The 15,223-nt window shown below is 31.2% G+C and overlaps 1 protein-coding gene across 1 annotated transcript in view; it reads left to right on the top strand.

Annotated features, from left to right (window-relative positions):
- Nucleotides 1–5,113, top strand: part of LOC107436174 (uncharacterized) — a 72,291-nt gene extending 67,178 nt beyond the window's left edge. Inside the window, exon 15 of the mRNA XM_021146764.3 lies at nucleotides 4,876–5,113. Coding sequence (XP_021002423.2) covers nucleotides 4,876–5,054 — 179 coding nt within the window. The 3' untranslated portion in view covers nucleotides 5,055–5,113. The remainder of the gene's footprint in view (nucleotides 1–4,875) is intronic.
- Nucleotides 5,114–15,223: the final 10,110 nt, after the last annotated feature.

Here is a 15,223-nt window from a genome sequence, read left to right on the forward strand (position 1 = left end):
ATTATTTCTAAAATGATCTGTAACAAAAAAAATTGGAATAAAATAATTCCAATAATTTCTTTTTAAAAATTTTACAAATTTAATGTAACAAAACAAATTTAAAATAAAATAATTCCCTTAGCAATTTTTAATAAAATAATGCAACAAAACAAGTTTAGAATAAAAAGTTTCGACAATTATTTCGAAATTTTTATATAACAAAAGCAAATTTAAAATAAAATAATTCCCATAACAATTTTTGAAATTTTGTGTAACAAAACAAATTTAGAATAAAATAAATTCTATAATTTTTTCCAAAATTTTGTAACAAAATCAAATTTAGAGTAAAATAATTTTAATTACAATTTTTTAAAATTTTATGCAACAAAACGAATTTAGAATACAATAATTTCCATAATTATTTCCAAAATTTTATGTAACAAAAACAGAAATAAATCCTATGACAATGTTTCAAAATTTTATGTTGCAAAACAAATTTTAAAATAAAATAATTTCCATAATTATTTTCAAATTTTATGTAACAAAGAGAAATTCAGATTAAAACAATTCGCATAACAATTATTTAAAAAAAAAATTTCTATGAGCACGATAATCGTGTATAACAAATTATTTGTTAACTAGCGCTCATCAATATTATACTGTGTCACCAATGCCTGTGAATAATTAATTTTCAGAAGCTGGTATGATTTTTGTTCCTAAGTTGAAATTAATTAATTTGATTTCAATTATAAATTAAAAAATGATTCTTTTATTTTCAAGTAGTGTATCTTTTAAGTGTGAACCGCAAAGGCTCAGTGGATAAGACAATAATGAACTATCATTGTGAAAGACGCTGGTTCGATTCCCAGAGGCTGCATGAAATCCACCAGCTTCAGATCACTGGGTACCAACTTGACTGGGAAGTAAAAAAATCGGGTGAACAATGTTACAATTATGCTGATGGCCTTGAATTTGTGAAGCCTTAACCTCCACGGTCCCCTTGGCTCAAAATTGATTGATGCAGGCATGTTTTTGTTTTTTTAAAAAAGAAAAAAAACGCATATGCTCTTTACTAGGCTTTAGTGCCGTAGTGAAAGATAGAGAGGGGAAGACAGAATACAAAATCACGCGATTCGAATTCGCGTTAAATTCAACAAATGGTCAATTTTAGAAACCTCTGATATTTCAAATTTTACTCTTGATTAATATTTTTTTTAATTTTTCAATTTAAACGATATATTACTATTGATGATATATTATGTCTGGTTTGAAACTCCAGAGTTTTCACCTTGTAATCATTTAAAAATTTCGAACATTTCTGGGTTAAAATAATGCATTAAATAAGCAGTAAATAAAGTATGAAACAACAGAGTATCAAACAACAATAAACAGTAAACAAAGTATCAAACAGTAACAGTAAACAAAGCATGTCAAAGCTTATATTTTTTGTCAAAAAAATTCTTTGTATTCTCAAACATCAATGTGATTTGAAGAATTAAAAGGAAATGGGGAGAAAAGAAATACTGTTTCTAATAATGCCTTTGTTTATTTATGGTGATGAAAAACCGTTACTTTCACAAAAGTTCAATTTGAAAAAGAAACACGAATTCAAATTTATACAGCCGTCCTGCATGCGTGTATCAATTCAATCAAATGCAGAATCTAAATAAGTTATGATTCATAATTTTTTATAGGGAAAAAAAAAGTTGATTGCATTGAGATGTAGGTAGCAGAAAAAAAGTAATAATAGTAAAATATTTTCTTCAGTCGGTCAGTTGGCTATTTGAAAAGGGGAAAATGGTCAGGTACAAAGTTCGACCCAAAAGATTATATCGATTTACCTATTAATTGGTCGACTTCTGTTTTTTAATGCAGCTTTTGACAAAGAAAAGCAAAAAGAATTCGTCTTTAGGCAAAATATTTTTTTCAATTGACCTCTTTCCTAATTAAAAAAAATATTTATCGGAAACAAAAGTCTACTGAAAAAAATATTAGTAGTCTTTATCTGTTAACAGGCCGACTAGACTACCTCTATACTTTTTTATTGCCCCCCACTCACTAAACCCTTGCTTATCTAATTATACATGTGTGATGTTATTTGTCAGTAATACATAAACTGCAACTGTGTTCGATTAATTATAAAAATAGCAACTTGTACTTGCATTAAAAAATTAGATCTTAATTTTAGTTTAATGCATCTCCAAAAATTAAAAGTAGAATAATGTGATTTTAATGCAGGATGAGGAGAACTTTAAAGTTCATTTTTCTGAAATTTAACAAAATCTATCCAACATAATTTGTGAAAACAAGGTTTCAACCGATATTAGAAAAATTTAACAGTTATTTTGTTCGATTAACTATAAAAATAGAAACCTATACTTAGATAAAAAAAAATTAGATTTCAATTTCAACCTAAGACTTCCCTATCATCCAAATGGCCATCATAGGACCAATATTCACGACTCTTGGCTCAATAAGGATTCAAATGGCTGTTATTTTCCGATATTGGCCTTGTATAGAATTCACCGATTCACCCATACTTTATAATCAATATCAGCCCTATATAGAATAGTCCGATTCACCCGATATTTTACAACCAGTACCAGCCCTATATAGAATTGTCCGATTCACCCGATATTTTACAGTTGTCCGATTCACTCTATATTTTACAACCAATATCGGCCCTATATAGAATTGTCCGATTCAATCGATATTTTACAGCCACTTTACAACCAATATCGGCCCTATATAGAATTGTCCGATTCACCCGATATTTCATAGTCATTATTCAGCCATTATAGGCCCTATAGATGCTGATATTGTCCTTATATAGGAAAAAAAATTAAAGAATCTGAACATCCCAATATTGGTTCCTCGTTGCATGTTCATCTCAGACTCACATTGAGTCAATTTTGAGGCCGACAGGTGCCTGGGTAAAATTGTTGATAGGCGTATAATTGTTGAGGGAATTCACTCAAAAGTAAAATCAGGATATTTTGATTCTAATGCAACATAAGACGGACTTAAGAGTTCATTTTTTTTAAAATTTAACATGACACAATTCGTGAAAACAAAGTTTTCATGGATATTAGAAAGATTTAGCAGCAGCAGCAAATCATCCTAAATGTTAGTAGACATCTTCGTTTTTAAAATACTGCTTTTTAACACATTGAATGCAACGGTAAATAACTACAAGCTAAATTTGCAAATTTTTCTAGTTTCTTACAATGAAAGTGGTGAATTATGTAAGCCTATTAATTGTTTAGAAATAGTGGTGGATAAAAATCTACTGAATTGAATTTATGTAAACCAAGAATCACAATTGATAAACGACCACTTGAAAATATTTATTCGCTGTCCGGAGCAAGTTGGCATCTCTGTGTATATTAATAAAATTACTTTTGTGTGTTCTATAATGTATTGATTTCTTAAAACCATTTTAGTAACGTTATTGTTGTTAATTTACGTCGCACTAGAGCTGCACAATGAGCTATTGGCGATGGTCTGGGAAACATCCCTGAGGATGATCCGAANTGCTTAATTTTTTTAAGAATAGTGGCGATCAAAATCATTTAAAAATTAAATTTATAAATGCAAAGAAAATATACATTTACTACCACTTTAAATATAAAAATAAAATTTTACGCCAAATGCGTAAAAGTTAGCAGGTATGTATATTAATAAAACTATTTTTGTGTGTTCTATAATGTATTGATTTCTTCCAACCATTTTAGTAACGTTATTGTTGTTAATTTACGTCGCACTAGAGCTGCACAATGAGCTATTGGCGATGGTCTGGGAAACATCCCGGAGGATGATCCGAAGACATGCCATCACAATTTTGATCCTCTGCGGAGGGGATGGCACCCCCACTTCGGTAGCCCGACGACCTGCGCGCGAAGTCGAACACTTTACGGTAGCGCAGTTTAACGAGGACCAATACCGCGCACCCTCGGTCCCTACGCAGACTGATCCAAGTGGTTACCCACCCGCACACTGACCGCAGCCAGTGATGCTTGACTTCGGTGATCTGCTGGGAACCGTGTCTTAACGATCAGTCCACTGCGGGACCCATTTTAGTAACGATAATAATATAAAAATATTAAAAATTTGCTCGAATTATGTGTTTCTAATGATCTTGGCTTCGCCGGTCACTGGTGACCCCATGGCATTCAACATGTTAATGTATAGAAGTTTTAAAGAGTCGTGATGTAATATTTGTCGCTGGTTGAGAAACAGTGGATATTAAGAGGGTTTTAACCCGATCATCTTTAGTTATAGGTTAAATTTTTAATCTGTATTTTCTTGATATTTTTTGTGGTTAACTAACTTTCAGCGAAATAATATTTTCCAGCACAGTTCCTGTCGAAAAAAGGTAGAAAGGATCGCTTTATTAGATTAGGAGAAATAGTTCTTGATAAGTTTCAGAACTGCGAACCAAACTGTGTAGTGGTCAGTGAGCTGACCTCACAGCATCACATTGGGTTCGAATCCCGGACAAGTCAGGAATGATTTTGTGTTCTTTGTAGTATCTGTCGTCACTGTGAGAGATACGTCCACCTTTCTCAGTTTTTAGATTTTTTTTATTATCTAATTTTTTTAACAGTTTAATCTGATGGTAATAGATACGGATGACGTTAAAAAATTCTTTTAGCGTTGATTGCATAAAAACAAAAAATACTTAACAAAAATACTGCCAAAAGGAGTAAATATCTATCGATATTTTATTTGCTGAAAATTAAATGAGAAAAAGTAAACGCATATTTAGAATTTTCCCTCCATGGCTTCGACAATAAAGTTAGGTCGAAAGAGAAAAGACTTCTTAACACCTTTCATTAAAACTTCATATAATGTTTAAAAAAATCGCTTTATTCTATGAGTTTTTTTTCTTTTCAGGTTCCTTAACATTACTTAGTTTTGCTATGGTGTTTATTGGAATTGGTATTGGTGTCTGCATAATGATTCTATATCAAAGATATAGAAGACAATCTGGTCTGGAAGACAGAATTCAACTCTCACTGCAAAAGTCACACGACGGAAGTCAGAACGTGGGTTTTGCAGAAGGAACTCATTAAATGTGAACAATAAATTCTGTACATACTTTCACCAATTAAAGATATATTTTTAAAAACAATTATAGCAAACTCAATTACCCATCGAATTAAAGCAACAAACCACAAATCAAATTATAAATAATTATTTTGAAAAGCTTCGGTTTACATAATTCCAGGAAAGAGATATTGTATTACATCTTGCATGAATTGCAGTGGAGGCCTGACTCACTTCAAAATTAAAAATATCTGAGGAGGAGAATGCAATTTTTATTATGGTTAAATGTAATAAAGGAATTCTGTACATACTTTCTACAAAAATATATATTTATATATATTTTCAAAACATTTGTCGTCAGCTTAATTACCCATGGAATTAAAGCAACAACCACGGACTGAAATTATAAAATAATTATTTTGAAAAGCTTCTGTTTACATATTTCCAGAAAAAAGAAAGATATTGTGTTACATCTTACATGGACGGACTGGACTTCAAAATTAAAAACATCGGAAACAAAGGATGCAATTTCTGTGGTCACTTACGCAGATGTGGCTGTGAATAATAAAAACTGCAGCATATGGGGTGCTTCACTCTTTAGTGTCCTGCGCCATCAACCACTGCATCCTGATCATGTGACTGCATGGTGAGGATTTACTGTCAATTTTACCCTTTAGAAATTTCCTAAAATCGAGTAACTTAAAAGAACGTTTTTTCATAATACGGATTAATGATTCTAAATTGAAAGTTAACTAGTACTTTTAGTTAAATAATAGCAGTATAGAATTATTGTAAAATAATATTGGCTACATATATTTGCCATGTTTTTGCAATATTATAAATATTCATATCAAGAGCAAAAGTAGAACTTTTATCTGAAATTAAGGCAATATGTAAAAAAATATTTTAAAAATAAGTTAAAAGCAATGACAGAAAAAATAATATAAAATAATTTTTTCTATGAACTTTGCCAAATATGAGTACATTTTTTATTACTTTACGAATTCGGACGTTTTCTAGGAAAATAATTACTTTATTTAAAAATTTGAAAAATTTGTACAAAATTTGAGAGTTAGCTGTAATATTTTTTTCCATTTTTATTTTCATTAATATTTTTTTGCTTGCAGATTAATCTTCAAGGAAATCCCAAGCTCATTCCCGCTCCTTCAATTTACTTAATTTTCAAAACTAAAATTATACTAAGGAAAAATTAATGAAAATAAATAAATAAAACAGAAAGAGTGACATGGAAAATAATAATGATTTCATGAATAGCTTAATAACAACAAATGTAAATTTCTATTATTAATTTACGTAGCTTCGTTTTTATTTTTCAAGTATTTTTGTCTAATTTGTTGCCACAAGAGAGCAAAAGCAACTTTATTAAGGGAAAAATGCTTTCGAAAAAAATGTATCAACGCCATCTATGTTCTACATTTACATTTATAGGTATTATGTTCAAATTTACTCAGTTGTATTCAAGGATGTTCATTTTATTTACAGATTTGATACTTATTGTTATCTGTCTTTATCCTCATAACGGTTTTTGGCTTTCGTAAATTAAACAAAAGCAAAACTATTTTAAAGAATATGTCATCAATCCTTCTCAGCCAATTGTGATTAAATTACAATAATTAATTGGAAAAAAATTATGATCAGATGTGCACAGAAATTAACTAATTATATACAGTTATTTGCAGAATTTTGGACATGACTTCAATTTTCTTTGTAATATTTTTAAAAAAAAGTTATTTCCATCATAAAACAGATCTTTTAAAGAATTTATTAAACCTGACATTTTACCATTTATTATTAAAAAAAACATAAAAAAATAAGGAAATAAAAGTTATAAAATAAAAGAATACCGAAATTTATATTTTATGCATGTAACTCAGTGGTTCCCAGAGTGATCCCTACGGACCCTCGATATCATTCAGATGGTCCACGGAAAATTACAATTGATTTTGGTTCTCTGAACACCGTCAGGAGGTCCGCCCAAGATTTAATGCAAAATGATAAAATTGTGATCCATTTTTATAATGGAAATTAAAATAAATAAAGTAGTAGCAATTTTTACGTCCTGATTAAAATATAAATATAATATTTATGTGCTTAAAGTACAGTATGTTACTTAAGTATTAAGAGTTATGTAATACCTTTTGTGAATGAACATTGACAAAACTAATTTCCACTGATTTTGTCACTTGTAGTAATAGTGGTTTGTATAACTTGCTTTAATGTTATTAATAATCAATTTACTTCAAAAGTTTTAAGCTTTCAATTCTCATCAACACGCTAACAAAAATGTAGCAACCAAGAGATAATAACAAAATAACAGTAAAAAAAACTGAGATAATCCCAAAAAAACGCATATAAAAAAATCCCCTGACACACGCCAATTATTTACTAGTTCCAGATGGCGCCAGCTATTGAAGTTAATATCAAGCATGGCACCGCCACGGTGCGAGACTGATGGCCGATAACAGGTTTAAACAGCAACACAATAAAGCCGCTATGTGTACTAACTTGTCTACAATGTAAACATAAACTATGAAAGAGTTTTATAGTTTGTCTAAGCTAAAAGCACCTCTCGCCACAAAGTCTGAGGCCGTCTGGTGCTATGGAAACAAGAATGGCGCAGTTTAGAGAGGCTCGCTTCACTCTAGATCTAACACAATAGACCGAAGGAAAATATTCCCTTTCTCTTGCCGACCCGAGCCGAAATCACTCCAAAACAGCAACCCCTCACCCCTACTTGAAATAGTCATACCTCGTTACCATAGTCACCGCCACAGGTTCAGAAGAATGTCTAGGGGAGTTCTTATTTTAAACAAACTATACATAGTACATCCAATCAACAATTTTGTCCTATTTTATGCTGATCCGCATAGCGAAACCGGTTTTTCCATGTACTTTTATAAAGAAATAGGGTACAGTGGAAAACATTGTCCCCTAAACTGCCTTAGCCACTTTAAAAGCAATATTGCTAAAGTTCTCTAAACGGCCAGTGGGTTGATAAAAATCTATAATGATGAAAAAGATAAAGATTTAACATTTTTTCAAACAATCAAAGAAAAAAATTTGAAAGCACCGGTCACTGCAACAACTCATAGGGACAACATCTAAGCAAGATGACGGTGGACTGCGTGCTTTTTATAACATTTATTTATTGATTGCAAAGTTTGAAAAGCAGCACGTTATTGGTGAAGAATTTATTTTACTAACTGTAAGTGAGATAATTAACACCATGTTGTACAAACCAGCTTTCGACATTACAAAAAGAATTCCACTGAGTAATAACAGTACAAAGAAGGATTGACGAATTGGCTCAGTGAGTAGAAATTTCTTTATTTGAGTACTTAAAAAACATCTGAATTTTTGTTTCGACACTGCTTGACGAGTCCACTTTACTTGGAAACGAAGCTTTACTTTCAGCTTATGTAAGATTTGTAAAATAAGAAAACTTTTGCAAAGAATTGTTATTTGCTAAATGTTTGAAAACCGATACGAAAGGTGAAACGTTATTTGCTAAATTAAAAAGATTTTTCGATGTAAAAGCTATAATACCCTTGACTAATATCATTTCTGTTGCTACTGACTGTGCTCCGTCAGTGGTAAGTAGATACTAAGGCCTTCTGGCTCACTTCACTGAATATCTCTTCATTAATTATGTTAGTTACGAACAATCTGGATCTCACTCTTGAAATATAATTCTATATCGAGTTCCACATTGTTTTTGGGTGGGTTATTGAAATTATATTTACAGTTTATTTTAAAAGTTTGAATATAGTAGGATTCTTTGGTTTATTGTGTTTTTAAAGCTCGCTTTTCATGTTTGCTACACAACAAATTTCAACTGTTTGTACTGTCTAGTGATAGAAATGAATGTAAATAGTTAAAAAAATAAATAATTTAGAAATCCCGTTTTTTTTTAAATAATTAAAAATTTATTGAGTAGCTGCCTTCATTATGGCAAAATGAAAAATAGCCAACTTGATAATATCAGAAAGTGTAGTGTTCTAAACACTGAAACCACATCTAAACTAATTGGAGAAATGTGATAATGTAAAAAGGTTTAAATGATGCCTGTTTTAGAAAGACGCTTAAACCTTTCGAGTTGGTCCCTATCTGTGATGTTTTTTTTAGTTTCTCGCCGGGCCACTGCCCGGAAGTTTCCAAGACTTGGCGATTATTCTGCCACAGAGATCACGATACGGAAATTTCCCCATTTATGCATGTAAAATTCCAAAAAAGGGTAACAGTGGAAATAAAAACTAATTACATTTTATATAAAACGACTAAACTCGCCACCCTGCCCCTGAGCTTCATTGGCGAAAGCAGTATTCGTATTCCAATGATTACACTAAAATTGTAATTGTAATAATGCATCTGCCCATATTTGAGAAGTAGTCTGCCTAATTTAAAATATCACTCAGTTGCTACTTGCTCTAAATTTTCAAGTCAAATTTTAGTGATCTATTTTCCTATAATATTAAATATATTAAATTATATTATAGTATAATAATATATAATAATATTCGAAATCCAAATTCGATGATTTTCGTTCCAACTTTTAAGATTCAACTTTTACAAACTTCGAATTGTTGTGACTACTCAGCACCAGCTCTGGTGGTCTCTCATTCTTTGAGGGAGAGCCCTCAAAGAATGAGGGCTCATGGTGGAGATTCTTGTGGGCTCTCCCTCATTCTATGACTCAAAGATATTAAAGAATGACACGGCTAGGCATATAGCCTAGTATATGAACTGCACAAATATTAAAAACAATAGTAATGATAGCATGACGGGTAGACCCATATCCTCCGCGGCAGCTTCTGGTGGGTTTAACCCCATTTACACCAGTCTGATATATATGAATAGTGATAAAATGAAAAAAAAAAAGATTATGTTAAGTGGTCTAAATAGAAAACGGACCACCCTGAATAACTCTTGATCTAATGATCGGATCTTCACGTTTTAGGACTCACTTTTAATGACTCAAGGAGATGATCTCAAGCGTGCTAATTAATTAGTGCGAATTATATTTTAAAATACGGAATCAGACACAAAAACGTACTTTTTCTGAATAAATATATATATTTTTTTGAACGATTCGGATTTTTGATTCCCAAAATACAGGGGGTAATCGTAATCTGGTGAATAGTGTCCCAATAGTTTGGTCGTGAGAGCGCTCCAAAGTTTGGAACCCTTAATGTCAAGTTTACTTTTTGTGCATTTCGCTATATCTCGAGATCTTTTTAAGCGAATTGAAAAATTTTTGCATTCAAATATAAAATTTATTTATCCAAAGATAATTCCATGAAAAAGTAACTGTTAGTAAATATTTATTATTTTTTAATATTTTATTTAATTAATGGACGAAAAAAGTTTGAGTTTTAACGTATACAATGTTTTGCATCATTTTAAAGAAAGCAATTTTGCATGGCAAAGCACTAAATTTGAGCAATTCGGCTGAAAAGTTCCCCAGAAATTGAATTTCGAAAATGTCAAATATTTAAAATTTGATAAATGAAATTGATAAATAAATCTTTGGATAAATGAATTTGATAATTATGTTTTTCCGAATTTTATGAATTTCATAATTTTTAATTTTTATTCAATTCGCTTAAAAAGTTTTCGACATGTAGCGAAATACGAAAAAAGTAAAATTAGCATTTAGGGGTCCAAACTTATTAGCACTCTCCAGACGAAACTATTGGGACCCTATTTACCAGAGCGCAGCTCCCCGTATCTAAGAGGTCGAAAATCCGAATCCGTCAACAAAAAAAGGTATGTTTATTCGGAGAAAGTACGTTTATGTGTCTGATTTCGTAACTTATCATCTGTAATTATTATTTAGCATATTTGAAGTCATCCCCTCGAACCATTAAGAATGAGTCCTAGAACGCGAAGATCCAAGCATTGGATCGAAAGTTATTCTGGGCGGTCCGTTTTTTTATTTTGCGCACAGTAAAATATTTACATTATTTGCAATACTTCTTGGATAATATACCATCCGATAAGAAAAAATCTATCAATGGGCTGTGTGTAATATTTTTCCTTTAAGAATTCTTTGCTGGAGATATTAAATTGTGCCTTGTCAAATTTTTCTGCTTTACTAAAAAAATGGTATTCAGTGAGGCAATATATTATGAGTTCTAAAATATTTAATTCACTTCTAAAAGTTTGATTTCTGACATAGTGTGGAACATTGGTAATGGATCGCAATATTTTATTCTAAGAAATGTCAAGTTTATTTAGCAAGTGATCTCTGCACCATGCTGGCGCTTATGCTCTGCATGGGTGGCTATCGGTCTCATGGTTTGTACATATATTAATTTCTTCAACTAAAGAGGCATATTTGAGTGTTTTCCAATCAGTGGTCTTACAGCTTTGAGCCATCCCCATATTTTTAAGATTTCTTTACTATGATAAGTTTATTATTTAATGCCAGGCCAAGGTATTTAGTTTTCTGCACCACTTTAACAGTTTGTTTGAAGATTTCTACGATTTTAGTGAATTTTGCACTAATTCTTGAAATCTTTATTACTGATAAATCGCTCTTACCAGCATTTATGGCGACGATGATTTTGTGGACATAGTCTTGAGATTGCAATACCAGGGGTTTAAGATTTTTGGGCAACTGCCGTACTTTTGCAACTGAAATCGTAGATCAGAAATCAGTTTTCCCGGATATAGTGAACGAAATGTTTGGTCCCGTGCCTTGCTATACACGTATAATGTTATTTTTTGTGGATATAGTGAACTAAAAAAGTTAGGAAGTTGGATATAATGAACTTTTTTCTGCCTTCGACTGAATTTTTTCTGCATTTTTTAAAATTAATTTTGAAATGTCTACTTCAAAATAAATACTTATACTGATTTTTAAGACCATCCATGAGAGTGGAATGTAGCGATAAGCATTTTTTCTTGTTTGCTTCTTTTATCTCACTTTTCCATCCGTAAACAAAGGCCGACCCAGGCAGATGTATGGACAAATTTTTCCCTGCATCAGCTAAAGATCACTAACTTTTTTTGTACGCAAAACGAAGAGTAATAAAAATAAAAGCAAGTTAACACATTTTTTGTTACTACGTATTATTTTTCAGTCATTTTTGTATTTCATTTGAATGGTCATTTATTTAAATAATGTTCGGAAGCATTAGTTAAAATTGTTTGAGGAACGGATATAGTGAACTCCCGGTTATAGTGAACAGAAATTTCTGTCCCTTGAAGGTTCACTATAGCGGGGTTTGACTGTATTTGTATTTAGAGAGCTCTTTTTAACGATACCACCTCAAGGGCAATCAGAATGCACTAAAGACGATCTTTTAGAGAGTTGAAAGTTAAATCATAAAATAAACCCATCTTAAACATATCTCTTTTCATCTTTTGTAACGAACTAATTATTTTTACCATATAAAATTAAATACAAACTTATAATTATTTATTTATTTAAAATAGATTTATCATTTATAGCTGGTAAATTTGTTTTTACACGTGATTGTATCAGTTGGGATCATATCTTTATTCATATATCCGTCTTTTCATGACGAGAACAGAAGTGGCATTTCAGCACCAAGAAAATGACAATTTTGAAATCAATGGAGGTAAGCTCTAAGAAGTAAGAACGTCCATTTTAATGAGGAAGGAAGAGTGGTCGTAATTTAGCAGCGAGCACTGTACGTCTATTCTGAGAACTATAGCTACATCCGATACTTTAAGAAGAATGTTGTTGTTGTTGTTCATTTACGTCGCACTAGAGCTGCACCATGGGCTATTGGCGACGGTCTGGAAAATATCCCTGAGGATGATCCGAAGACATGCCATCACAATTTTGATCCTCTGTGGAGGGGATGGCACCCCCGCTTCGGTAGCCCGACGACCTGCGCGCGAAGTCGAGCACTTTACGGTAGCACAGTTTAACGAGGACCCATATCGCACACCCTCGGTCCCTACGCAGACTGATCCAAGTGGTCACCCACCCGCACACTGACCGCAGCCAGTGATGCTTGACTTCGGTGATCTGCTGGGAACCGTGTCTTAACGATCAGACCACTGCGGGACTTAAGAAGAATCAGATGCAGCTGTTAGTAAAGTAGTGTTGAGAATAATGTTGATAGATTTCATAAAATTAGTAATTTCATTAAAAATGTTCAGAAAATCTGTCTGGTAGCAAAATTTTTCTTAAATTTTATTTTTAAATTTTTGTATTTTTTTTTTCGATTAAAATTTTGAAATTAATTTTCAATATGATTGATTCAAAAGGCGATAAATTATGCCTTATTTTAAAAATAAATAAAAGCCATAATTTATTCCCATATAACATATCCACTAAGATAGCATTTGAAGAAGTGGATTCTTAAGACAGGTTCTCGTAGAAAGTCAGCAGCATCTGTCCGCCCATTCCTGATAGGCTAGTTTGAGAACTGGTCAACATACATCACTACCACTCGAATCAGTTTGCTTTAGACATCCAAATGAGCTGGGAGTTATAATGGCGAAAATATACACACACACAAAAATCATCAAATGAGAGAAATAGATTTAGAATGAGCTAGTATATTTCTTTATTATAGAAATTTGTGTACTTATAGTGCTCTTATGACTAAATATGCAAAAATTAAGCATTCATTAAAATTTTATTCGTGGAATTGGAAGTTCACAAATCGATCAGCTCCAGTGATTTCAAGTTGAAAGAACCATTTTATTGCTTTATTTGATTCTTCGCATTTTTCTCAACTATATATTTAAGCTAAAACTACAAAAAAAATTGCTTTGAAATTATTGATACAGATTTTGTGATACAATACAGATATAAAGCTATGTTTACGAAGGTAAAATATCAACTGCTGAAAGTATCTCAACGTATAAAAAATTGATTGTAAATAAACAATGAAGACGTAATGCTATAGTTAAAACTGTAGAGCTCTTTGCCCACATTAAAAAGAATAAGAATTTTCTTAGTAAAACTGTTAAAATTATCACTTGATTTTAGATGTGAAAGACTGTTTCATTATCTATATTTATTTCTTATATTTACTTGCTAAAAATGACGGGTTTGATTTCAAAAATAATAAGTCAACAGTTTGCATGGCTGAAAACGCAAACTATAATATAAAGGAAATGAGAATTTAAATGAGTTGTTTTCATAAGAAAATCCACAGTGCCACGTGGAAAAGAATTATCTGAGGTAGAAGATCGGAAAATCTGGTTCCTTAAAAGCTCTGGAAAAGCACGGATCCTGAATAGTGTCAGTTAATTAAATCCTCTAAAACTGCTGTTCATAATGTTTTTAAGCAAAAGAGATAAAATTAAAAATATAAAAAATCCGATAATATAAGATCAGGCAGAAGGCGTAAACTATCAGCTCGGGATAATAAATGCGTTTTCAAACTTGCAGCGAAATAGAACTTGTCGACTCGCAAAATAACCCAGCTTAAAACTAGAACTCCATGTGACAGTTCGCTATAAATAGAATTGAGTTATTATTTTGATATCCAGAATATATTATTGATTTATTAAAATAAGAAACACTTTTAATATCAAATAATCCCTAGAAACTGAAACTGAGAGGTATGATAGTTACTGTAAACACATCATAAATGGAAAAAAAATTTGAGAAAGTCGATTTGTTTCAAGCTCTCAAAAACAGGCGCCCATTCTTAAGATCCATCAGACATGAACTAAGGAAAAAAAATTGTAAAAGAAAACTCAAAGTAGGAAAAACGTTAGTAGATATTGCTAATCTACAATCTAAAGTAGATTAATAATATTTACGAATCTACTATCTCAAAGAAATTAGTACTAGATAGGATTCAATATCTCTCTGAATTAATTATAATAATTAATAACAATATTACTGTATCAACGCATTATATAAATAATATGATATAGGCCAAGATAGGATTCAACATCTCTCTGAATTAATTATAATAATTAATAGCAATATTACTATATCAACGCATTATATAAATAATATGATATAGGCCAAGATAGATTCGATATCTCTCTGAATTAATTATAATAATTAATATCAATATTGCTATATCAACGCATTATATAAATAATATGATATAGGCCAAGATAGGATTCAATATCTCTCTGAATTAATTATAATAATTAATAACAATATTACTATATCAACGCATTATATAAATTCATGTTATATTTTATTTATAATATATTTATATTAATT

Source organism: Parasteatoda tepidariorum, chromosome 9 (genome assembly GCF_043381705.1).
Source record: "Parasteatoda tepidariorum isolate YZ-2023 chromosome 9, CAS_Ptep_4.0, whole genome shotgun sequence".
Lineage (NCBI taxonomy): Eukaryota > Metazoa > Arthropoda > Arachnida > Araneae > Theridiidae > Parasteatoda > Parasteatoda tepidariorum.